General features: G+C 50.2%; 2 protein-coding genes across 7 annotated transcripts in view; both read right to left on the bottom strand.

Moving 5' to 3' along the window:
* OPA3 (outer mitochondrial membrane lipid metabolism regulator OPA3) overlaps positions 1–6,865 on the bottom strand; it is a 66,718-nt gene extending 59,853 nt beyond the window's left edge. Inside the window, exon 1 of one of the 2 annotated variants that reach the window (NM_001079605.1) lies at positions 6,692–6,865. In NM_001079605.1, the coding sequence (NP_001073073.1) occupies positions 6,692–6,833 (142 nt within the window). In that variant the 5' untranslated portion in view covers positions 6,834–6,865. The remainder of the gene's footprint in view (positions 1–6,691) is intronic. The other variant, NM_001245934.1, reaches the window with a different exon arrangement.
* A 3,890-nt stretch (positions 6,866–10,755) lies between these two features.
* GPR4 (G protein-coupled receptor 4) lies at positions 10,756–21,439 on the bottom strand. 5 transcript variants are annotated; one of them, XM_005219241.3, is made up of 2 exons: positions 21,343–21,439; positions 10,756–12,832 (listed from the first exon to the last, which is right to left on the bottom strand). In XM_005219241.3, the coding sequence occupies exon 2, from the start codon at positions 11,974–11,976 to the stop codon at positions 10,888–10,890; it is 1,089 nt and encodes a 362-aa protein (XP_005219298.1). In that variant the 5' UTR covers positions 11,977–12,832; positions 21,343–21,439; the 3' UTR covers positions 10,756–10,887. The 5 variants fall into 5 exon arrangements, with proteins under 5 accessions (XP_005219298.1, XP_059732639.1, XP_024833924.1 ...); XM_059876656.1 differs by having other exon boundaries at positions 18,513–21,439; XM_024978156.2 differs by lacking the exon at positions 21,343–21,439 and adding an exon at positions 18,354–18,500.
* Positions 21,440–25,520: the final 4,081 nt, after the last annotated feature.

A 25,520-nucleotide genomic window follows, 5' to 3' on the forward strand; every position in this document is an offset into this window, starting at 1 on the left:
CTCGCAGGTACAAACCGTTCATTCCAAAGGATGCTTCAAGTATTTCAGGAAGCATTGGGTCATAGGAGGTTCTCTACTCAGCCACACTGTCCTCTCTCTTTGACCTTCTCACTTTTCTTTGCTCAGAGACACACCTCCAGTCCCATCAGATCAACATAATTGCCCTGTGCTAGTTAGAAATGTTCGCGGGGAGGGCCCAACTCCTCTGCCTGTGGCAAGGCTGTGAGGAATGACTGAGGAAGAGACACCAACACCACCTAGAGGCCTGAAGTACTGACAGCTCAGCCACAAGAGGCCGCCAGGGAGTGCACCTGAGAAAGAATGCACTAGAAAGTTTAGTATTAAGATAATGATGGGACTTCCCTGGTGGTAGAGTGGTTAAGAATCTGCCTGCCCGTGCAGGGGACACAGATTTGATCCCTGGTCTGGGAAGATCCCACATGCCTTGCGGCAACTAAGCCCCTGTGCCACAACGACTGAGAACGCCCAGTGCCTGTGCCCCTCAACTGGAGAGGCCACCACAATAAGCCCGCACGCCGCAACTAGAGACAGCATGAGCATGCCAACGAAGACCCAATGCAGCCAAAAATAATGACTAAACACACAAATAATTTTAAAAAAATTAAAAAAATACTCTAGGATGATAAATGGATAGCTGCAAGCCCCCACAAAGGCAATGATAATGATCAAAATAGTATGGTGCCTGACATCTCCATATATTCAACAAAGAATTATGCAGTGCTTAAGAGCCAGGCATTGTTTAATGCTTTATGGATATATGAACTCATGGAATATGAATTATAATGATACAATTTATAGACAACAAAAGTATGACCCAGAGAAGCTAAATAACTTGCCTTGGGGCCACACAGAAAATGGCAGAACTGGGATTCACATGCAGCCAGACAGCTCAGCTTCAGAGGCTAGTTTTGCCCACTCCACCCAACCAAGTTACTGAGTTCACTCTAAGTCACTGAACTTAGAACGTGCCAGGCCTGTGCTAAGGGTATTCACGTACTTGACAGATCCTCCCATCAGACCTATGAGGTGAGTGCTACACTGTGCGGAGGAGGAAACTGAGGTACAGAAAGGCAGAGGGACTCGCCCAGGACACACACTGGATGGCAGAGCAGAAAGCTGAGTGCGGGAAGCCTTTATCTGGAGGCAGTGTTCTGCCTCTGGACAGTAATGCCCATGCAGGATAAGAACAGATTATCACAGCCAGCACCAACGACCAGATCCGCACATTCTGGGCTAGGCCTTGATATCCACTAGCTCTTGGATCCTCACGAGAATCCTGGGAGGTGAGTTCTGTCGTCACCCTCATCAGACAAACATGGATTTGGGAGTCTCGGAGAGGTCAAGCTGCTTGCCCACAGCTCATTAGTGGCACCAAGATGCCAAGCCAGGAGGGTCTCCCCTGGGGCAAACTGCCTTTGGTGACTGTCTGTATTGCGCCCTGTGTAGCCCCCTCCCACACTCCCTCTAGTCTGTGCCAGAGCTGCTGGGATCAACAGAGTGCGCTGCAAGTGATGCTGTGTGGTTCCAGGTCCTGCCCTTAAATGGCCTGCAGCTTCTGCTCCTTCTCCCATGGAAATCCGGCTCCAGCAAGCCCTGAGAGACCATGAGGGGAAAGACATGTGGAAAAGAGAGGTCTGTAGACAACACTGAGATGGAGAGAGGAAACAGGATATTCCAACACCCCAGTCGAGCCTCCTGATGACTCCAGGCCCGGCTGCCCTCTGACTGAAACCCCCTGAGAGACCACCAGGCCAGACGGACAGAGGAACCAGCCAGCTGAGCCCAGTCAAGGCACAAAACTGTGAGAGAAAAACAAAACGGTCGCTGTGTAAAGCCCTTAAACAGTAGGTCACATTGCTTTGTAAGCAAAAGAAAACAAAAACCAACTCCAAAGCCAAAACTTGTAAGAACGACCACAGAGCTGAGCTCTTCTGAAAAAACTCTCCCAGTCGCCTGAAAGAATTACCTGGCATATTAGTTTCCTATTCCTTCTGTAAGAAATGACCTCAAAAGCAGTGGCTTAAAACAACTCGCATTTGTTATCCACAGTTTCAAAGGTCAGGAGTCTGCAATGGTTCTCACTAGGCTACACTCTGTCAGTAAGTAAGAGCTCCTTTCCAGAGGCTGTAGGGAAGAATTTGTTTTCCTGCCTTTCCCAGCTTCCAGAGGGGACCTGCATTCCTGAGCTCACGCTCCCTCCTCCATCTTCAAATGGATGTCTTTCCTGTCTCCTTCTTTCACCTACAAGGACACTGGGCCCACCTGTACAATTCAGGCCACTCTCGTTTCTCAAATACCTGATTCAATCATACACGTAATAATGTTCCTCTGTCGTGTAAGGTAACACATTCAACAGGTTCCTGGAATTAAGATGTGGGCATCTCCGGGCAGGGGAGGGCTCATTATTCTGCCCACCAGGGTAGCAAACTGGAAAAATAACCAGTGTTCTCCAAAGGCCTAAGTGGAAACACACTGGAATTTTCCCACTGCCCAGAAACCTCCCACAGCTCTTCCCACAGTGCACTTTGTAGGCATGGCCCCAACCTGCCTGGCATCACTGCCCTCTTTTATTTTCTCTCCCCAAGAAATCTTGGTTGAAAAAGATCGTTGCCTCCTCGGCACAGTGCGTCACCGATGATTTATGCTTCGTGCATTTACTGTTCTTTCGCAGGCAGACACACCTACTCCTCCAGCTTCTACTGTGAGGAGACGCATGGCCAGGCCCACCCTCTGTGTCTAAAGAATCTTAGCCAAAGATACAGTCGCTGTATGTGTGGGTCAGCTCGGGAGGCCTGACCCGGGAGAACACACAGTAGCCATAATGCTGGAAAACTTCAGTTGCCTGGGTCAGGGGCCATGGTGAACAGCAGTTAGCAGTATGAAGACAATACAACAACATAATTCAAAAAGCGTAAATCTGATACGTCAGTGCATTCCAACATCAAACAGCATCTCCAACCAAACCTGTCCCCCCACTGAGCTCCTGGTGCTTTCTGTTCAGCCTGCCCCTCCACCAGACTGCCTGTCACACCCCATCCACAGGAAATCCTGCTGGAGCTACCTTTCAAATAAATCTACTGCTTATTCATTACTAAGGGGAAAAAGAAAGGTTCTTTTAGTGGTCACCACCTTAACCAAGGGATCCAAGTTACCACCACAAATGAAGGAACAAACAGACATCAGGAACCCCCTGAGGTGATGTCCTTAGGTGTTCTGAAGTGTTCCTGCCAAATATGCTCAACGTGAATCAAATCAGAGGAAACGATCAGAAAACCTCAGATTGCAGGACACTATGGAACAACTACCCCAAAGTCAACGTCACAAGGACAGGGATACTGTTATAGAGGAGGGCCAGCAAACTTATTCTGTGAAGGGCCACAGAGTAACCATTTCACATTTGTGGACCATAGAAATCCATCTCTGTGTCCACAGACAACGTATAACAAATGGACATGGTTCTGTTCCAATAAAACTTTATTTACAAAGACAGGCACTGGGCCAGACTGCCAAACCTGCTGTAGATTAAAGGATACTAAAGAGGCATGATCATCAAATGCTGTGCATGATTGTTGAGCTGACACTAGATTAAAAATAAAAATAATAAACAGCTTAAAAAGGACATTTTGGGGACCAGAATATGAGCTATATATTATATAGAAGCTGTATATTAAACAATATTGTCACCAATATTATTGTTATCAATGCTAAATTTCTCAGGTGTGATACTGGTTCCGTGTTCTTAGAAAATACAGGCTGAAATATTTAGGAGTTTAGAACCATGTCCAAGACTTATTTACAAATTTTTCAGGGGGAAAAAAAAAGACTGTGTGTATACATTCATGTATGATGGCGAAGACCAAACAAATCTGCTGAAAGCTAATAAGAGCGAACTAGGGGTTGAAGGGCATATAACCGATGACCATACCATTCTTTCTTTCAACTTTTCTGGGAGTGTGAAATTTTAGAAAGAAGTTGCTGGAGAAAGAGTGTGAGGCAGTGGACAAGTGACTTCCCCACTCACCTGGACTCCTGTAGTCATCTCCTCCCTGCAACCACTCTCACTCTATGATTGCCAAAAGGATCACTGAAAAGTGGTCTCAGATCCGGTCCCTCCTCTGCTCGGACCCTCCAGTGAGTCCCAGCCATTCAGAGGGGTCCACAGGCCCTGCACAATCTGCCCCCTTCCCGCCACCTGCTCAGCCCTCAGCCTCTACTCTGTCCCTCTGTTCAGCCACACTGGCTTCCTCGATGTTCATCAAGCATGCCAGGTGCGTGCTCACCTCAGGGCCTTGGCAGGTGTGGAGACTTCGGGTGAGAAAGCTCTTCCCCCAGACACCCGCACTGCTGGCTCCCTCCTCTCCTCATATTGTCGATGAGGTCACCCTGATAATCCTATCTAAACTTCACAACCGTCCCCCAAATACTCCTCCTTCTGCATCCCTGATGTTTTCTCCAGAGCAGTTTGTGCTATCGAATATATTTCACACTTTACTGCTTTCTTTATTGTCTGACTTTCCCCCAAAGCTGAGAATGTAAGGTCTCCTGAAGACAAAATGTTTTGCTTTTTCTTCTCTGCTGTATCCATAACATCTACACGACAGCCACAACTCAGAGCCATGCACTGACCTACCATTTTACATCCACTTACTCCTCACAACAACAGGATGAGATAAGTATTATTTATAGCATAAATGCATATGCAGCATATACACAAAATAGGAATAATAACAGTGTCTAACTCAGAGTAATTGGTGAGGACTTAATGCTGTGAAGTGCTTAGCACACTGCCTGGCACAAAGTGAGTGCCCATTAAATGTCACTATTATATAATACCCACTGTACAGAGGAGGAAACTGAACCTCAGAGGGGTTAGTGACCTGCCCAAAATCACCTGGCTGAGAAGGGGGGGACCCCAGTTTGGAACCGATGTCAGTTTGACTCAAGTTGCTGCTTTTTAAACCACAACACTAAGACATCCCACGGTGTCTGGGAGAAAGGCAGTGGCAGGAAACAGAAACCAGTTCTGGGAATCCAGAATGCAGGGTTTAAGTCCCGCCTTAAAGGGCCAGGGTTTAAGTCTGGCCCAGACTCCACGTGTAACCTCAGCAATTCTCTTCTGCTCTCAAGACTTTAGTTTTCTCTTTGATAAACTGCAGGGAGTCATTTCCCCTCCCTGACATGGGGACAAAACAGTGTGAGAGTCAAATGAGAAAGCTTATAGGAAAGCACTTCAGTAACTGAAATCCAACATTTCTCCATTCTAAGATCTGCAACTCTGGCAGACAACCGACCAAACACCAAAAGATTAAGAATTCCAGGCCCTGCAAAGCAAATTTTAGGCATCCAAACTTGTAAAGAAAAGAAGTGTGGTTCCCTTAACCATTTGGCCTTTGCACACGCTCCTCCCTGTCCCTCAACATTATCCGTGTCCCTGTGCTGTCTGCTGACATTCTTCTCACCCTTCAGTTCCCAGCCCAGAGGTTTTCTGCCAGGAAGCTCTCCCTGAATGCTACATCAGGTCAAGTGTCCAGTGGGCTTCCTTATCCAAGCTCTGCCCACTCTGGGTCATCACCTTGAAGGATGGGCCTGTCCTCACCCAACTGTGAGTTCCTCGAGGGCACAGACTAGGGCTGGCTTGATTCCTGCTGTTTCACCAGCACTGCCCAGCACAAGGCCAATCACAGGGTAGACACTCAGAAAACACCAACCAAATGAAGTACCAGCTGGATTAATGGTGGTTCCCTGACCTAGCAAATTAGGTTAAATTTCCTTATTCTTTGCTCCCACAGGCCCCTAGCACATAGATCATCTTCTCACAGTAGCCCGTATTTTAAATGTTTACTATGCCCTTCGGATCTCAGCTCAGGCAGCCTTCCTCCAGAGTCTAGACAGCTTTCCCGACCCCACGCCCCTGGGTCAGGAGGTCTCTCAGCTCTGGAGTTGGCACCATCCTGTCCGCTCTGGAGTGACAACGATGGATCATAAATGTGTCTCCCAGCCCAGCAAAAAGCCAGAACGGCCTGTCTACTGAATGAATGGAAGAACAAATATGGTGTATGTGTGGATTAATAAATAGACGGATGAATGTCCACTTTAGTTAAAATGACTCCTTTAGCCAAATTCCCATGTCAGGACTCCAGACTTTGCCCGGAGCCACGCCCCTAACCTAGGCCTATTCCCCGGAGTCCAACTGGGACAAACGAATGACATAAACAGATGAAAAAAGCACCCCTGACTTCCCAGGACGGGAGGGAAACTGAGGCACGAGGTGGCGTTTGAGGAATGATGCCACACAAGGATGGTTTGGCAAATGACCCGGTCAAGTTTTTCCTCAGCTCTCCCCTGGTCCTCTCAGTCCTGGCATGCCCCGCCCAAATCACTCCCGTTGCCCACACTATTGGCTCGTCTAGACGTCAATCTTCTCGCGCTCTTTTCCTCTATTGGCTAATATTCCCAAATCAAGCGCGGGCACTTTGTACCGCCCTTCACCCCATGCCCGTTCTTACTATTGGGCTATTCGTATGCCCCTCTTCAAGGAACCCTCCCTATTGGCGTCAAGACTCTGCCGGTTCGGGCTGTGATTGGTTGTGAACAGAAGCCCATCTCCTGAGCAACCACCTGAGAAGGATTAGAGAATGGAAAGGTTGGAGGGACGTGGGGTCAGACTCACGCTGAGCCGGCGGGAGGCAGATATAGGTCTTGAAGAACTCGCTTCGGCGGGCGGCCTCCTTAATGCGGTTGGCAAGCGGCTTGCTGACCTGCCGGATGCCCAAGTATAGCAGCTTCGCCATAGGGAACGCGCCCACCACCATCTTGGCGGTCGCAAGGGGAACACGCAACCTTGCTGACTGGGAGGGGCGCCTCAGATCGCTCCCTCCTCCCCCGCCCTCTCGTCGCCGTGCGTGCGTACGTACGTGCGTACGCCCCGGGGGAACCGCTGGGGCGGTCCATGACGTCACGGCGTAGACGCTGACGCTCCGACGTCCGCTCCTATGAATATGCAAATATACGGCGGAAGTGAGGCTGTCAGAGGGTGGTACCGTTAAACGGCTGCTGTAGCCTATATGGGTTCCCACGCCCGCTTCGGCTGACGTCATCGCCTTCCTCCGTGACGTGGCGTACCTGCGCGGCTTCTCCAAAAGAGCAGTCTTAATTAGTCCTAGTTAGGGCTCAGGCATTCCAAATGCACCTTCTCTCTCAGTTTAGAGCTGTCACTGGTCGTGAGAAACTAGCCAGGTAACCTGTAGTGAGATCCCAGCTCTGCGGTTTACCTGCTGTGTATGGCGAGTGACTTAACCTCTCTGAGTATCAGCATTCCCATCTACAGAATAGAAATCATAAGAAGGCACATTCCTTATTAGATTGTTACGAGGTTTGCATGAGAATCTTGAAGATAAATACATAACGAGTGAACTATGTTAAGTGTTTAGAATGATGCGAATCACCCAACAAACAGCCCTTATAACTGCACAGGTATTAGCATTGTTATTGCTAACTTGAGCATGAGGGTTCATTTCATCTCCAGAAACAGCTGTTTCAACCCTTTCCCAAGTAACTGACAAACAGGCCTAAAAAGGGGCCAGGGAAGTGGCACGAGGTCCCTCGGCCAGGAGAGGTTGATAGCCCAGCCTCTTGGCTAATAAACTTATCCGTTCTCAAGCAGGTCCACTTCCTCTGTTGGGGAGGAGGGTCCCTAGGGAGCTGGCTCAGGAAGGAGTTTAAAGAACATGTCCCAGACTGTCATCCCTTACCCAGCGGGGAGCAAAATCATGTAAACAAGTTCGTCTGAGAGAAATGCCTGGGTGGTGGAGTGCTAATGGGTAACTGAGAGATTCTCGAAGAGGCAGAGGGCGAGGGAAAGTCCAAAGAGCAGAGTTGTGTACAGGAGGAAACAAACGTTCAGGTCAGAGTCGGGGGACCCAGGGCTTTCCTCGGCAACCGCTCTGACTCCCTGTGTGGCTTTTGTCACTTTCCTGGCCCTGATGGACTCCCATTTCTCCATCTGAGATAATGGTGATACTGACATGTATGAACCCTGATATTCTAAATTACTAAGAATACCAAGACTCCATGAAAACAACTCCTCTCCAGGATCCCTGTTGGACTGAAGGTGTGAAGGAGCTTGGGACCTATTCCAGATCCATCACCCACTCACTGGGAACCAACCACTCCCCCATTTTACAGACTGACCAACTGAGGCCAGAGACTTCACAAGGATTTATCCAGAGTTCCATGGGTAATCAGGAGAGAAACCCCTTGGGTTTCTTGAGTCCCAGCCTAGAGTCTTCTCCTAATTCTTAGGGGTGTTAGCCTGGGGTCCAAGAACCGACTTGGGAGTGGGGCTCAGGTTCCACTTGATGCATTTAGGAAACTTTTAAACTTGTACATGATTTTTTTGTGTATAATTCACTACTGTTTCCTCAGCTCCTAGAACAATTTCAGGCATACAGTAGGTGCTCAATACTTGTTGAATGAATGGAAATGAGCATTTGGTGGAGGGGTAGTGTTCAAGCTTTCATCCGATTCCCCAAGGGGCCCATGTTCAGAAAGTTTCTGGCTCCCTACATGTTCATCCTGGTAGCTGTACTGCAATGAGACAGGGTGGGAAAATTATAACACCCCCCCCACCCCAGCCAACCACCAGATCCCAGGCCTCCCTCTTTTCTTTCTCCCATAACACCAGAGCCCCAACTTCCTGCATCTCAGTGACCCAACCCTCCTCTTGCAAAAAAGTTGTCCTCATTAAGTTCTTTTTTTTCCCCCCTCATTCCCCTCCTCCTTCCTCTTTCTTTCTCTCAGGAACCTCTCCTGGGAACTTTCGGGGCAAGGGTGTATTTATGCCCGTGTGTGTGTGTGTGTGTGTGTGTGTGTGTGTGTGTGTGTATAGGCTTCACATCTCCTTAGCCTGGAGCCTCTTACATACCCAGAGGGGTCAAGGCCTACAGAGCTGGGTGTTTTCCTCCTCCTGCTCTCCAGTCTGGTTCTGGAAGGACAGCCATTCCTGGTTGACCCCTGAGGGCCAGCGGAGGGAGGGGAACGCCGTTAGCCAGGGCAGCAGCCTTGGCCACTCTGGGGCGTGGGAACAGAGGCAGAGGCGGGGAGGGGAAAGGGAACCCAGGATGGTCTCAGCACTGACTCACCGGCTGTGCGACCCTGGGCTAATCACTTGGCCTCTCTGGTGAATAGCGCCTGGGATCATTCCCAGAGTTCCTTCTAATTCAGGTCCTCTGGTCACCCTTTTCCCAGGATGGGCAAGGGACTAGGGTTACACAATCCCACAGGGCCTTGTATTTCTTCCATCATTGGATTCCTTCAAGAGAAATCCGAAAGCTGACACCAATCCTTGCTTGCTCCACCCTGACCCGGGTCCAGCTGTCAGCATCTCCTGCCTGGGCTTCTGGCTTCTGCCTTTACTTCCCATATTCTGTTCCCCACTCAGCAGCCTGGGACTCCTGTTAACATTTAAGCCAATCCCAAATGTTCTTTGCTAAGAGCCCCTCTGTGGTTCCCATATACCTTGGAATAAAAGGCAAGGCCCTCACATGGATTCACAATGCTCTGGGACACTGGCCCCTGTCCCTACCTGTCTCATCTCCATTCTTAATGTCCTCCCACACCTCTGCTCCCACCACACTGCTGTGTGTACTTGCTGGCCCTCGAAATGCAGGCGCTCTCTTACTCCAGGACTTTCCACCTGTCGTCCCCTCTGCCTGCAGCCCTCTCCCATCTGATCCCTCGCCTCCTTCAGGTCTTTTCTCAAATGCCCCCTTCTCAGCGAGCCCTCCCCACTCTCCTGATCTAGATCAGACTCCATATCATTCTCTGTCCTCTCAATTGGCTTTATCTTGCTCCATTACCCTTACCAATTCCATTTTTTTTTTTTTGGCTGCACCACACAGCATATGGGGTCTTAGTTCACCAACCAGGGACTGAACCTGTGCTCCTTGCAGTGGAAGTGCGGAGTCTTAACCACTGGACTGCCAAGGAAGTCCTTTGATTCCAAATTTAATATTTATCTTTATTTACTCATTTACTGTGAGCTCCATGATGGCGGGGCCTGGACTGTCTTGGTCACTGTTTATACTGGCCAGTACAGGTATAAATAAATCTCTCTTGAATGAATGAATACCCTTCTCTTGTCCTAAGCCCTGTTCCCAAGCCTATCCTGCTCCCTGCTCCTCCAGATAGTTGGCCAGTGGCCCTTTATTTGGGTTCTGACACACTCCCTCTTCCTCCTCAGGCCTGACTTGGAAAAATCTGTTTATCTCCAAACTCTGAAATATTCTGTCCTGCTCTCTCTCTACTCTATATGACCAGGGGCTTCCCAAGACACAAGTGATTGTTCAATACTCCACTTTCCCCTTGAATCACAGACTTTTACTCCCTTGTTGGAAATAATCCTAACTTCTTTGTCTTTGCCTTTTGGAAACTTAATCTATCGGTCCCCTCCTCTAGGAAGCCCTTTCCATCCCCCAGACTGCAACAGAGGCCCTCTTGGGTTCCCCCGGCCCCTAGGCTCCCCTGTCTGAGCCCTGCCCACTCTGGAGCATCACCCTCCCGGGATAGATCTGTCTCTTCCGTTGGAATAGGAGCCGTGAAGACAGAGCCAGGGCCGCCATTTGTCACTGCTGGGTCACTAGCACCACCCAGCACAGGGCTTGGCACAGTTCTACTGAATTATCATGGGGGGTCATGGCAGAGGATGATGGCTGGTCAGTGACACATCAGCCTCACTGTTTTCCTATTTTCTTACATTTTATGAATAGTAACAGGGCCTTATTTACATACAATTTGCATACACTGGGCCAGAAGGGAAGGGAGTGGGGGATTAGACCGGAGGAGTGGGGGCTCTGCAGAATTCGAGGTTCACTGTGCCGGGGGCAGCATCTTCAGCTGCACCTGGTCCCCCTGGGCGAGCGGAGCTGCCACCCAGCCGGCTGCCATGGCTTTGGCCATGCTGTTCCTCTTGGAAGTGAGCGGGGTCTCTAGGGTGAGCGAAGCATTGGCCATCTCCTGGGGCTTGTCACTGGCCAGAAAGCGGAGCAGGTGGTGCAGGGCCTTGGCCACGTCACTGCGGGCGCCCTCGTTGACGAGGCAGTAGAGGATGGGATCAGCCACGCAGTTGAGGCTGGTGAAGGCCAGCGAGCTATGATATGCCGAGAAGACACGCTCCTCGAAGCCACAGTCCCGGGGGCGGCGCAGGTAGACGGCGCTCCTCGAGAGCAGGAGCACGTGGTAGGGCGCAAAGCAGACCAGCACAATGGCGATGAGGCTGAGGGCCAGTCTCTTGATCTTGACCTTCTCCTGGCGCTCAGTGGACACGCTGCCCCGCACAGCCCGCAGGATGCCACGGTATGATAGCAGCATGAGCGCCCAGGGGAAGAGGAAACCCACGAAGACTCGGTAGAGGTTCATCCAGGCCACCCAGCCCTCCATGGGGAACTTCTCGAAGCAGAAGGTGTGGTTATAACGGTCGCGGAAGAGCTCGTCATGGAACAGGGGTGCCGAGTTGGCGCCCAGCTCCGTGGCCCAGACCACAGAGCTCACGGCCACAGCTGTCTTGACACGGCGCAGGCGGGCGAACCGCAGCGGGTGGGCCACGGCCAGGTACCGGTCCACCGAGATGCAGCACAGGAAGGCGATGCTGATGTAGATGTTGGTGTAAAAGATGAACCCGAAGAGCTTGCAAGAGCCAGGGCCGTGGATCCAGTTGTCGTGGTGCAGGAAGTAGTCCACCCACAGTGGCAGCGTGCAGATGTACAGCAGGTCAGCAATGCTGAGGTTCATCAGGTACACGCCCAACTCGTTGCGTTGCCTCACCTGGCGGTAGGCGGCCCACAGGGCCAGGCAGTTGGTGGGCAGCCCCACGCCAATGACGAAGATGTAGAGGGAGGGCGGGAAGAGGTGGTCCATGCGGGAGTCCACGTGGCAGCCCTCCAACGTGCGGTTGCCCATCCTTGGCACTGGGTCTTTCAGGGTGCTTCCCCTGGCCCACGGGGGCTTGGGGCCACGGGGGGCGGGAGGCCATCAGGCCCCCCTGAGCCCCCTCCTTGGAGGCTCAGGGGAACATGGTGGGAGGCAGTTCACGGGGTTAGAGGATGAGGTGGACTGAAAATTGTGGGCCAGACTGGGCAGAGAAGGACAGAGGCTTCAGAGAGAAAAGTTGGAGAAGGGATAGAATTACGACAGGAGGGAGGTTTGGGGGTGGCAGGATTAACAACGAGCTTTGTCAAGGAGGTTTTATAGACCCAACCAGAGTATAAATGGGAGAGTATTGGGGTAACACACGATTGACCAAGGGGAGTGTTTATACGGGAGGTGAAGGCATCAGTGGGCAGTGGTGAGAGACAGAGATTTGTGGAGGATGTAGAAAGTAAGCGTGGCTATGCTGAAGTAACAGTGAGGTGAGATATACTAGAAGACGCAGGAAATGTATGCGGTAGTGTTGAGATAGGGCAGTTCACAGTTTGGGAGCAGAGGAGACTAGGCCAGATGGATGGGGGTGCTGACACCTGACACCTCCTAGGACCCCAGTAAGAAATATGGAAATAAGGGAGGTAACCAAAGAGGCGAAGACTACAAAAAAAGGGGGGTGTCCTATGAGGGATGAAAGAGAGAGAAGACTCAGTCTGGGGAATGTGGGAAGGGTTTTAAAGAAACAGGAAGGTGGTGAGTAAGGGCTCTATCAGCACCAGGTTACCAATACCGGAAATTTAAAGGGACATGGGAGGGGCTCCAGCTTGGTCCTGGTGGGGGCTGAGCAGTTAAGACAAGGTGGCCCTGCTTCACAGTTCAAAGCTGACTGCGGTACCTGTGGGGAAAGAGAACTGTCATGAGAGGTGTCAGGGACTTCCCTCTGTTCCCCACACCCTTCTGTGAGCTCCAGAGGGTAGGCCCCTTAATGATGCTTAATCTAAGCAACAGATCACTGAAAACACAGATTTGAGATGTCAGTTATATTTTTTCCCTAATTGTTTCTTTAAAACTTTCTTCAAGAAACCATATAAAACTGGCACAAGTCTCATATCATGCTTTGGGAAATGCTGAACTAGTCTCACCTATCATATCATAAACATTGAGACAGGGTCCAGAGAGGCTGGGTCACTCCCCTCAAGGATGTACAGCAAGACAGTGATAGAATCAGCTTCCTACTCTTAACCCAGGGCACTGAATTCTTGACAATGATGATGATGGTAGTGATAATAACAACCAAAGTTTTTCTGAGTCCTATTACATAGCAGATCTTGTCTTTAGCACTTTATGGATGTGAGTTTAAAATTTTCAAGAACCTTATGAGGAAAGTACTGTTACTCCCCTATTTGACAAACTGAGGCACAGAGAGGTTCAGAGACCTATCCAAGGTCCTGATAACGGGAGCGGGGAAAATCTTGGCTTTCGCCTCCTTTCTCCAGCCTGAACGTCAGTTTTCACCCAAGAATAATTGGACAGAAAGGGGCCCTGGTCTGACAGCCCATGGAAGCATAGCTGCAGGGGGCTGGGGCAGGGAAGTTATGAGAACTCAATTGACCAAGGGGGAGCCCTAGGGGCAGTGCCAGGAGTCCCCTCCCTCAGAGACCACCCCCTTCATTGTCTCTTTCCGCTTCCCTCTGACTTCCCTGAGTGAGAGTCTTGGGCCTGTCGTGCCCTGGTCCTGGGGAGATCTTTAAGCACAGGGAAAAAGACAGTGTTGGACCAAGCCCTGGACCACTGTCAGCCCCCAAGAGGATGGGAGTGAAGTCCTGAAGTAGAGGCATCTTTAGAGGCCATTCCATCCAGCGGTTTGCATCAGTTTGTAGGCTGTGGAACCACTTTTTAAAAAAACATATCTCAACAGGAAACCTCATCTAAGACAGTGAAAAGGGGAAGCTACTCTGTGCTCTAGATAAAAGGAGGTGGTGGGAGGAAGTCCACCTCTGAAGAGTCCCCAGGACACATTTTGAAAACCAGTGGTTGACTCAGTAGGACAGATGAGGAAACCGAGGGGCCAAAGAGGGGAAGGGATGAGACCCAAGGCATCCAGCAGGCTCACGGGAACCTCCCCGGTGCCTGAGCAGTGTCTTCCCATGGGAGAGTGCTCTGGGCTCTCCCTAACCTCCACACTAAATTCTGTGCCCACGCGTGTCTCTAAAACCCCAGCCGCTGCCCACTCTGCTCCACCACGACCACTGGCTTGGACCTTACGGTTGAGCCTCCCTGAGGATTTCCTGCCTGCCACTCTGGCTTCCCTCCACTCACTCCCCACGTGGCGGCCCCATGTGGCGGCCAGGCAGGTCTCTCTAACATGTCAGTCAGCTCTTGTTATTAAATCCTTCTCTGCTTGAAATCCTCCAATAACTTCCCCATGGACTTGGGACAAAATCCCAAGTCTTTCCCCAGATGACAAGGCACTGCCTGCCCAGCCTCTGCAGCCTAGTTGACTTTCATACCCACCTCTCCCTCCCCCTCAGCAGACTCAAGGCTGGACCTTCTTTCCAGCCTCACCACCTCTGTCCTTCCTTCAGATCTACTTAGGACTAGCTCCTATATCTCCATCACTTCCTCAGGGCGGCCCTCTGTACCCACAGTCCTGCCCACCCACACCCACACACTCTGTGTGGAGGAATTACAGAGATCACAGAATCTCAAGATAGGGCTCTTCTTTTCCAGGAGGTTACATCCTATTTGAGGAGAACTTCAGTTCATCCAACATCTGAGTGCCTCCTCTGTGCCCCGCATAGGACTGAACACTGGAGATAAATATAAATAAGACATGATTTCTGCCATCATAGATGGCTGGTGGGAGAGAGGTACACATGTCTGTGAGGTGCTTTTTGTTAGTTTATTCACAGCTGGAAAAGGTTGTTGTAAAAGTCAAGGCAAGAAAGAGGACTGAGTCAGGACAGAGGCAATGGCTATGAAGTTGATGTTAAAGGGATAGACTGAATAGATTGGGTACTTGGAAGTTCAAGAAGTGAGGGAAATCTGTCATTATTCAAGGAAATTTAGAAAAGGCACAAATGAAAAATGAAAATATGCTTATCCATAGTCCCAGTGCTTCCTTGGTGGCTCTATGGTTAAAAAAAAAAAAAATCTGCCTGCCAACGTAGGAGACAAGGGTTCCATCCCTGGGTTGGGAAGATCCCTTGGGAAAGGAAACAGCAACCCACTCCACTATTCTTGCCTGGGGGAAAACCCATGGACAGAGGAGCCTGGCGGGCTACAGTCCGTGGGGTCGCAAAAGAGTCAGACATGACTGAGCAAGAGTCACACATGACAGAGCGACTAAACAACTCTCTTCACATCACCTTGCATCCTGTTTGTGTCTGCCTGTCTGTCTTGAGTGGATATCTCGGGAGGGCAGGGACTGTATATTGACTGTTGTAGCTCTCGCCAGCACCCAGGACAGGCCCAGCATACAGTAGGCACTCAATAAATGCCTTTGGCTGAGGGAACAGGCATTTGGTCAGCCACTGCTTCCACACAGGCACCACCTCCCCTTGAGGCAGCAGCACCCCCCACTTCAAGCTCCAGCGAGTCCCTGCAGGGTCCCAGAGATAAAGAGATGAGGAAGGAAAAAGTGAAAAGGGCAGGCTCTCTCTGCTGCATAATTGACTTTGAAAGGTCAGGGCTGAGTCCCGCTTAGTAAGTCCTACCCGCTGTGGGGTCCTCCGCAACAGAAGAGCTGCCCCCACCCCAGACTCACAGACACTCCTGGATCCTGTGGAGATGGGAGGGAGGGGGCTTGCTCCCGACTGGAACAGTACAATCCGGTCCCTCCCTTTGAACTGAACCACCCCTCCTCCAGCCCAGAACAAATCACTCAAAACACCTCTCTCTCTCTGCCCTGGGTCTCTCCTTCAGCCTGTAAGACCAAGGGAATTACTTCTCCTTCAGGAGCCTCAATGGCACCCCACTCCAGTACTCTTGCCTGGAAAGTCTCATGGATGGAGGAACCTGGTAGGCTGCAGTCCATGGGGTCACTGAGGGTTGGACACGACTGAGCGACTTCACTTTCATTGTTCACTTTCCTGCATTGGAGAAGGAAATGGCAACCCACTCCACTGTTCTTGCCTGGAGAATCCCAGGGACAGGGAAGCCTGGTGGGCTCCCGTCTATGGGGTCACAGAGAGTCGGACACGACTGAAGTGACTTAGCAGCAGCAGCAGGAGCCTCAGTTTCTCCTTCTGCATGAAGGGGAGGTGGGACACAACTTTTATATCAGTTGCATCACAGATACAAAAATCTTTGGGACTTCCTGGTGGTCCAGTGGTTAAGGCTCCTGGCTTCCACTGCAGAGGCTGTGGGTTTGATCCCTGATTTGGGGAACTAGGATCCTGTATGCTGCATGGCATGGCCCCTCCCCCACCCCCCCAAAAAAAAACACAGAAGAAAATATCAATTTGATACAAACTTACAGAAAATTGAAGAGGATGAAACATCTCCCAACTTATTCACAGGGAACTATATTCAATATCCTGTGAGAAATGAAATATTTCCTGCCGTATCAGTAAAAGAGGATGTCACAGTCACCAGCAACTGTGGCCACAATGGATGGTGAGCTGGTGAGCCTTGAGGGAACTCAGGAAGGAAAGAATACCTGCCATCTAGCAGCCATCAGACTGCAACCACTCCCCGTGGTGAGTCCCCCCCCACCCCCAGAAAGCTCAGGATGTGAAAACACAGGATACTGGCCCCAGATAGCTGAGGTGCCTATCAAAGGAATGATTTCACTGAGCCCAGACTCTGGCATCTTCCCATAATACAGAGAAAAGCGCTAAATTCCCTCAACTTGGGATATCTGGTTTTCTTTAATTGACAACAATCTTCCGATGTTCAGACTACCCACCCTTTGTTGCAAAACATCTATATAACCTGGCTCCTTGGAGCATGTTTTCTCAGGGTGACTTGAGATGCTATCTCCCAGGCTTGAAGTCCTAAAACTTCCCACCCAGTAAAATGTAACTCTCAACTTATAGGTTATGAACAATTTTTTGGGTGTGAATATTTTCTTAACTCCACATCCGTGACAAACCATAATGGAAAGAATATTTAAAAAACAAGAATGTGTATAACTGAGTCACTTTGCCATGCAGCAGAGATTGGCATAACACTGTCAATCAACTACTGTTCTTGTTCAGTTGCTAAGTCGTGTCCAGCCCTTTGTGACCCCATGGACTGCAGCACGCCAGGCTCCTCTGTCCTCTACCATCTCCTGGCGTTTGCTCACAGTCACGTCCATTGAGTCAGTGATGCTATCTAACAGCGCCAAAATCAACTATATTTCAATTTAAAAAAGAAAATGAATTTTAAAGAAAGAAACAAAATCCTTGGTAGAGGTGATATCATCTATAAATTGTGCAGTGTTTGAACAATTATTACTATTCCACAGGCACTGGGGAGCTGACATGAGAAATGAACCAGTTCATAACGGAAGGAGGCAGTGAGCCTGGAGAAATTCCCTTTGTCCCACCCTCTCAAGAACCCCCCAGTTCTGCTGAGGCTGGGGTGGGTACACAGGCCGGAGACTGATTTCCTGCAGACAAAGGAAATGTACTTCCCATTGCTAATTTCCTCCAGGGGACACTCGCCCCTCCCTCCTCCTCCGGTCCCTCTACTTCAACCCACCTGCTTCTTGGGGGATGCTAGGCGTGGGGGGAGGGGCATTCAACCCTCTCTTCTCCCCTACCTGAGATATGCCCAACATCAACCCCACCACATATAAAGATAGCATGGAATGGCAGACTCTTAGAACTCCACAATGCAATAAACCTATATGCCACAACTGTGGGCACAAGGTTATTTGACTCCTACCTGATACAGACGGGGAAACTGAGGCCCAGGGCCACAAGGCAGTTAGCTGTCTAAGTCACATGACGTGTCAAGGCTGCCTAGATCGCTAGTTCTTAACAAAAAAGAATGTTTTCTCTCTTCCCTCCCTGCACTCTTGTAATTTTTTCTCAAGTCTTTCTGGGGTTCTCAGCCCTCTTTGAGACTCTGCTGAAAACCCCACAGACTCTCTCACCACCAGAAGGCAAGTGATCTCGGGGGTCTTGCATGCCCCTCCATCACCTGACTCCCTTGCCCAGCACTCTCTCCCCCAACCCCACACCCCCGCTCCCTCCTGGTCCCTGCTGGTCCCTCCCAGAGGGCCAGGGAAGAGAGATAAGTTGGGAATGTGGAGCGATAGTGGGGAGACAGAAAGGACTGTCAGACCCCTGACCCCACTTTGCACAGTCTTAGCTGCTCAAGCCAGGCTCCAGAAGCGACTTCTCAGTCCAGCAAGGCTGAAGGCTTGGGGGTAGGGGGTTGAAAGGGCAAGAGGGAGAGGTAATACAGCCCCCGCACCCACTCACCACCAGCCTTGTCCTAGAAGCCTCCAGGTCATCTCTCTCACTCCCCGCTTCCCTCCTCTGAAGGCTCCTGCTCCCCTGTCAGCCCCCTGGGGACCAGTCAGCTCCGGTAGGTCTGCTCATTAGGGGAACGAAATGTGATCACAGAGCCTCGCTCCCCACCTGGCGCCTTGGCGGCTGGCCGGCGAGAACCGGGGACAGTCAGGCCACCGAGACCATTCCACTGGCCCCATTTCTACCGAAGGGATCCCCATCCCCTCCACATATGTCCCCCACACCACCCAGAAGGGACACCAGGGAGGGTCCTTGACTCTACTCCTCTGATGTTCTAGATTCCCAAGGCTCTCAGATCCTCAGATTCTATTGTTAGTCCACGCCATGGTTTACTGTTCTATTATTATAACCTTTTAGAGCTTTACCTTCCTTCCATTCTATTATTATTATTATGGCGGCTTTCCACACCCCTACCCTCTAGGTTTCCAATATCCCAGGAAATTCACATTCCAGGATTCTCAAGTTCTATTGTTAGAACGCTCTATGATTAAAAAAAAAAAAATTGTACAACTTTCATAATATATTATTAAACTCTCAGTGATCATTATCTTTGCTCAGCAAACACTTATCTGTATTTCCCCTTTCTTTTTTACAGATATGGTGAACCCCACTTCCTTTTTTCTCCATTTATCTCTTCCGGTTTTTTTTTTTTTTTAACATTCCAGCAGCCTGAAGTTCTAAAATTGTGCAAAATTGTAAAATACTAAGAATTCAATTTTGGCAGGGGGTGGGTAGTCACATTTACCTGGCCCCTAAATTCTCTCCTCCTGGTGGGGACACTAAGAGCCCAGGCTGCCTCTCTATACCTGGCCCAGAAACTTTGTCTCATCCCACCCCACTGGATCACATACTGGCTGAGGCTGAGTTATTATTTGTCTAGACACAAACCAAATTATAGGCCCTGTCCTGCAGGAGCAGTGGGCTTCATGGGGAGGGTCAGGAGACAGAGTCAGTGGGGAGTTAATCGCTGCCCCCTCTCCCCACTTCCCCTCTTCTCTTCCCTCCTTCTCTGAAATTCCACCCCTTCCACTCCAACCAACTCTTATCCCCTCTCCCTCTCCACCACCATGGTTTTAGAAATATTTTCTCTCCTCTGCTTCTAAAATTGCTCCCTCCTGGGTTCCAGCCATTCACACTCACCCTGGCATTCTTCCCTGTTGCCTGTGAAGACCTCCTTCCCCACATTAATCTGAGGTAGTAGCAGCAAAAGAAGCCAGTACTTTGGATTTGGGCTTCAGTGGAACCGGAGTCCCAACCCAGCCTGAAACTGACTCACCTTGGGGACTTCTACACTTGGGCCTCAGTTTCCCCATCTCTGAAATGGGGGTTTAGTCTAGCTGGCTCTGACAGCACTTTCGAGCTCTCGACTGCGACCACTGAAAACTGCCAATATTCCAAAGCCCATCTTTTTGGACTGAAGGATTCAAATACCCCAAGACCTTTAACTTGAAGGTTTGAGCTCTCCCAATCCTCCTTTCAGATCATTCTCACATACTTGGGTCCTTTCATGCAAAGACTTCACATTCAAAACTGATGATACTCTAATTAAAAAAAAGAGTTCACTAACTTCTTGATGCTATGATTCCCAGAGTTTTGGAGCTCCCCCCGCCAAAAAAAACCCATCAATCTCTCTCATTTTCTCCTACTGAAACCCCGCCCAGAGAGGACAACCTCCCCATCCTCACCCCAAACCTGAAGTCAAGCTCAACCACAGAGACAGAGTTGGGGGGCCCTTGGTGAATTCTTCCCCTGTGGTTTAGCCGTAAAGAATCTGCCTGCAGTGCAGGAGAAGCAGATGCGGGTTTGACCCCTGGAGGGGAGGATCTCCTGGAGAAGAAAATGGCAACCCACTCCAGTATTCTTGCCTGGAAAATCCCATGAACAGTGGAGCCTGGCGGGTGGGGACAGTCCACGGGGTCGCAGAGTTGGCCACAACTGAGCTCGCAGGGACACACTGGTGAGTTCAGGAGAGGTGTGGCTGGTGGAGGGCCCTGGTGGGGGGTGATGAGGGGTGCGGCCCCCATCATCTTCATCTCTGCCCTCCAGAAAATCCCCCAGCCCTCATCCCACCTGAGTATATATGACATTCATCCCACAGTCGATGCCTCACAGAAATTCCAGAGCTGTCCTTCAGGGTGCTTGGGGGGGCGGGGGGCGGGGATGAAGCCGAGACAATAAGGAGTTAATGGGTGACCCAGCCAAATCCTGGACTGGAGGAAGTTGGGGAGGAAGTTCACCCCCTCCCCCAGCCAGGAATTCCTGAAATTGGAGGGTGGGGTGGGTGCGACCTCCAGAGCAGTGGGGTGACTCTGTTAAGGGGGAGCCCAGGTCACAGGGGTACTCAAAGTCCACCTGCCCCAGGTGGTAATCCTATTGCCCCCTACCCGACTCCCAAGAAGACCCTCAGCCCAGGGGAAAGTTGGAGAAGGATGACGACGGAGTGAAGTTGCCAGAACCGGGTCTAAGATACATGGAGACAGAAACAGAGGGATACAGAGAGATACAGAGACAGGAAGAAAAAAGGCAAAGAGATGCCCAGAAACGGGGAGACGGAGGTAGAGAGATCCGTATAGACTGAGAGTTCATCAAGACCCAGGGATCCAGGCAAACGGAGTGACAGAGAGACACGGAGAGGCAGAGATAAAAGATATCAACACAGAGACATCGAGATGGCTAAGGAGAGACACGAGCAGAGGAAGAGGGACCGCAGATCCAGAGAGACATCAGAGACAGACAGAGAGATGGAGACAGACCCAGAGACAAAGTCAGTCGCGGAGACGCAGGGAGAGCCAGCCCCAGAGAGGGGCGGGGACCGAGGCCACGCGGGAGACTGAGGCAGCGGACGGACGCGGGGACGCAAAGCCCGCGAGGGGCGCGGGGAGGAGCGGCCGCCGGCGGCCGCGGGACCTGCGCGGACCGGGGAGAAACCGGCGCCTACCTGCGCGTGGCGGCTGGACGGGGCGGGCGGCGCCTCTCCCTGCGGCTGGGGGATCCGGGATCCGCGGCGGCGCAGGGACCCGGCGGCGACTCCTCCCGGCCCCGGGCCAGAGCCACCAGCTGAGGCCCCGCCCCGCCCGGACCGGGCCCGCCCCCGTTAACCCCTCCATTGTCGCTCCCCCTTAACCCCTTCACCCCACTAAAGCTTTCCAGCTCTGGAGAAACCTCACCTGCTGGTGAAACACCCCCGAGTCCTTCAACGTCCCCAGCCTGGAAGCCTCCATCTCATAAATTCCTTTGCTTACCCTCCCTCCAACCCCGCACTCCAACTAGATCAAGCCTTAAGCTATGGGGAGGTGTGGGACGGGGGTTTAGGGAGACCCCAGACCTAAGTCATTAACTTTTTGGTCATTGCACTCCCACTTCCCCAAGGGAGAGAATGAGGGGTCTGTTAGTTCCCCATGCCCATGGTCAGGGCCACCCCTGGAAGGAATCTCTCCTGGGGTTTCCAGCTCCAGCCCTGCCTCTTGGCCAGACTTAGGCTGGTGACCTCTGTGTGCCTCCGTTTCCTCTTCTGATGCTGTGGTCTCTCACAGTCCTTTTATCAAGAGGACGTCATACTATAAAGTCTGTAAAACATGACCCGCCCCCCCTCCCCCCGCCACGACCTTCTTTCGCCCTGCTTTATTTGCTTTTCCCCATAGAAAGTGTCCTAACAGTCTGTGTATTCCACTTTTTTTGGTTGTTTTTCTAAATATCTGCCTTCCCACTAGGAGGAGTGTCATTTTTCTGTTGGGTTACTTTACTACACGATACATGTGCAATACACGTTGTTTTCAAGGAGTAAATACATGAATGTTAAGTGCTGCAAAAATATTTGCTGATTTTTATGTTATCATCATGTCCTTCATAAACTGATCCATTCTTAGGCGAAGCACTTTGGACAGACCTGGGATGTAACACTCAAAAGTGACAACTAGTAAAAAAATAAAACAAATTTTTTTTAGAAAAAGTGACAGCTAGGAATTCCTTGGTGGTCCAGTGGCTAAGACTCTGAGCTCCCAATGCAGGGAACCTGGGTTCGATCTCTGGTCAGGGAACTAGATCCCATACTCAGCAACTAAGATCTGGCACAGTGTGTGTGTGGGGGGGAAGTGACAGCTATCGGGCTTGCAAATTCTTTTTTGTTTATTTATTATTCTTTTATTATAATTATAATAATTATTGGGGCTTCCTCAGTGGCTCAGCTGGTAAAGAACCCATCTGCCAATGCCAGAGATGCAAGAGACAAGAGTTCGATCCCTGGGTGGGGAAGATCCCCTGGAGAAGGAAATGGTAACCCACTCCAGTATTCTTGCCTGGAAAATTTCTTGGACAGAGGAGGCTGGCAGGCTACAGCCCATGGGGTCGCAGAATCAGACATGACTGAGCGCATGCGCATGCTCTCGCTCTCTCTCTCTCTCTCTCTCTCTTTCTCTCTCTCTCTCACACACACACAGTGATAATTATTATTTTGGCTGCTCTGGGTCTTCATTGTGGCATGAGGGCTTCTCTAGCTGAGGTGCACTGACTTAGTTGCCTCATGACATGTGGGATCCTAGTTCCCTGACCAGGCATGGAACCTGCTTCCCCTGCATTGGAAGGCTGATTTTTAACAACTGGACTACCAGGGAAATCCCTGTTTATTTATTTTGAGAATAAAAATGCTGGGATCTTAAGGGAGAAGCCCAGTAAGTTGTGACAAACAGATACACCCATGTGACTAAGCCAAATTAAAACATAAACATTCCATCACCAGCGACCACTGTTTGGTTTGGTGTTTTGCTCCTTTCCAGGGCACTCACTCTCTACTTTACCCCCAGAGACACTCCATGCCTTTTTTTTTTTTTTTTTTTTACTGGAAATGAGTGTTGCCTGTTCTAGAACTTCATAGAAATGAAATGAAACAGTTCTGTTCTGCTTCATTTAAGGTAGCTATTATAATCACTCACTGTGTGGCCTTGGACAAGTGACTTCACCTCTCTGAACCATAGTACCCCTTTCCTCTCGGGGCTCTGGAGGCACATAGAAAGTAAGAGTTAACCAAGTACCCAAGTGACCTGCGATGCACACAGGAATAAAAGCTTTTTCCTTCCACCCTCCCTCAAGGGGAGAGGCAGAGAGACATACCAATGGAAGTGTCAAGAAGAGTTTAGCCCCTCCCCACAAATAACCCCAGGTAAAGTTTACCAGCTTTCAGACAAGTCCTCCAGTCAGCTCCTTGGCCATCCCAAGGTCCTTCTGCAGAGAAACTCTGAGGTGCTCTGGTGGGTGAGGGTCTCCTTCTCTCATGCACACACCCTAAGTTTATGATGTGATTCAGTTAGGATCCTGACAGGAAACAGGTAGCCATTCAGAGAGCTTGTGTACTGAATAGCTTCAGTAGCACCAACTCTTTGCGACCCTGTGGGCTGTAACCTGGCAGACTCCTCTGTCCATGGGATTGCCATTCTCTTCTCCAGGGGATCTTCCTGATTCAGGGACCGAATCCAGGTCTCCCACACTGCAGGCGGGTTCTTTACCGTCTGAGCCACAAGAGGAGCTATAGCTCTCGATAGAGAACACAGTCACTGGCAAAACTGCAGGGATGCAGAGAGAGGCCTGGAAAATAAATACTCCAACCTCTTCCCCCACGACTGACCTTCAGATTTCCTGTCAGTGCTTGTAACGGGAAGAACCCAACCAATAGACTCTCGTGCATGGAGTCCACACAGGGCACTCTCACAGTACCCAGAGCTGGAGGAGAAAGGCTGAGAGTGACCCCTTGGGTGCACTGTGGAGAATCACCTGCACGCAGTTCAGTTCAGTTCAGTCGCTCAGTCGTGTCCGACTCTTTGCGACACCATGGACTGCAGCATGCCAGGCCTCCCTGTCCATCACCAACTCCCGGAGCTTACCCAAACTCATGTCCATCGAGTCGGTGATGCCATCCAACCATCTCATCCACTGTCGTCCCCTTCTCCTCCGGCCTTCAATCTTTCCCCGCACCTGCACTATTCTCCCAGAACTTTCTAGGCATATTTTTCCACGCAGGTCTGAAGCTGGGCACAAGGGGGCGCCAGAGCACCAAGACCCAGGGAAAGGGATGCTTTGATGGAGCTGGACCACTTACTCCCTAGAACTTGGACAGTAGGGAAGGGTCTAAAAGCTGGAGGACAGGAAAGGAGACTTTGATCCCAGGAAAGGAGAGTTTGATCGAAAACCTAGGGGTCTGGAGTCGGGATATGATTGCTGGACTCTGCCTATCGAATGGGAGTTGTCTGGGTGGACAAGTTCAAAAGGGTGTACCAGCAGGGAAGGAACAGCATGTGCTGAAGCTCAGAGGCATGAAATGTCACAGGCAAGGGCAAGTACTGGCGATTCAAGTGGCTGGAGATAAGAGATGGGGACAGGAGAAGATGTTGGCTTAAAAAGGAAGATCAGAAACGAGGGGAAAACAAGGGCAGCTAACATTTAATGACCACTTACTACAGTCAAAGTACCATTCTAAGCACTTCATGTGAATAACTTAGACTGGAAACTGCATCTCTGCCTCTCCTAGTTCTCCAGTTTGCTGATTGACCCAGCAGATCTTGGGACTTGTCAGTTTCCACAATTGAGTGAACCAATTCCTTATAATATATAAACCCCGCTGGCTCTGTTTCTCTGGGGTTTTCTCTGACTGATATACTACTTCAAAACTGAAACTAGATGTTATCAAGCAGGATATCCTATCACTAATCTAAGGACTTCTTTAGTATATCGTCCCATACCTAAAGTATGTTCAGCCCAGATGACAGAACTCATTGTACTTATTAGGGCTTGTTAACTAGCCAAAGACCAGAGAGAAAATATACTTATATATAAACAGCAGGTATAATTTGGAAATACTGTAGAAACAAAAGGGAATTTATAACCTTTTCTTCCTGAAAAAATCCATACATGTGACAAAACTGCACACACACACATACACACAAGAAGACGTATAAAACAGGTTAAATCTGAATAAGGTCTGTAGATTCACCAGGGCCAGTTTCCAGGTTTGGCAGTGTAGAATAATTGCACAAGATGTTACCACTGGGGGAGACTGGATGAAGGGTATAGAGGACCTCTCTGTACTATGTTGGCAACATCATCTGAGTCTATAGTTATTTCAGAATT

This window comes from Bos taurus, chromosome 18 (assembly GCF_002263795.3).
Source record: "Bos taurus isolate L1 Dominette 01449 registration number 42190680 breed Hereford chromosome 18, ARS-UCD2.0, whole genome shotgun sequence".
NCBI classification, from domain to species: Eukaryota; Metazoa; Chordata; class Mammalia; order Artiodactyla; family Bovidae; genus Bos; species Bos taurus.

Bases quoted from the DNA above. Each gene is read 5' to 3' on its own strand.
- GPR4 (XM_005219241.3), bottom strand. From the start codon at position 11,976: ATGGGCAACCGCACGTTGGAGGGCTGCCACGTGGACTCCCGCATGGAC.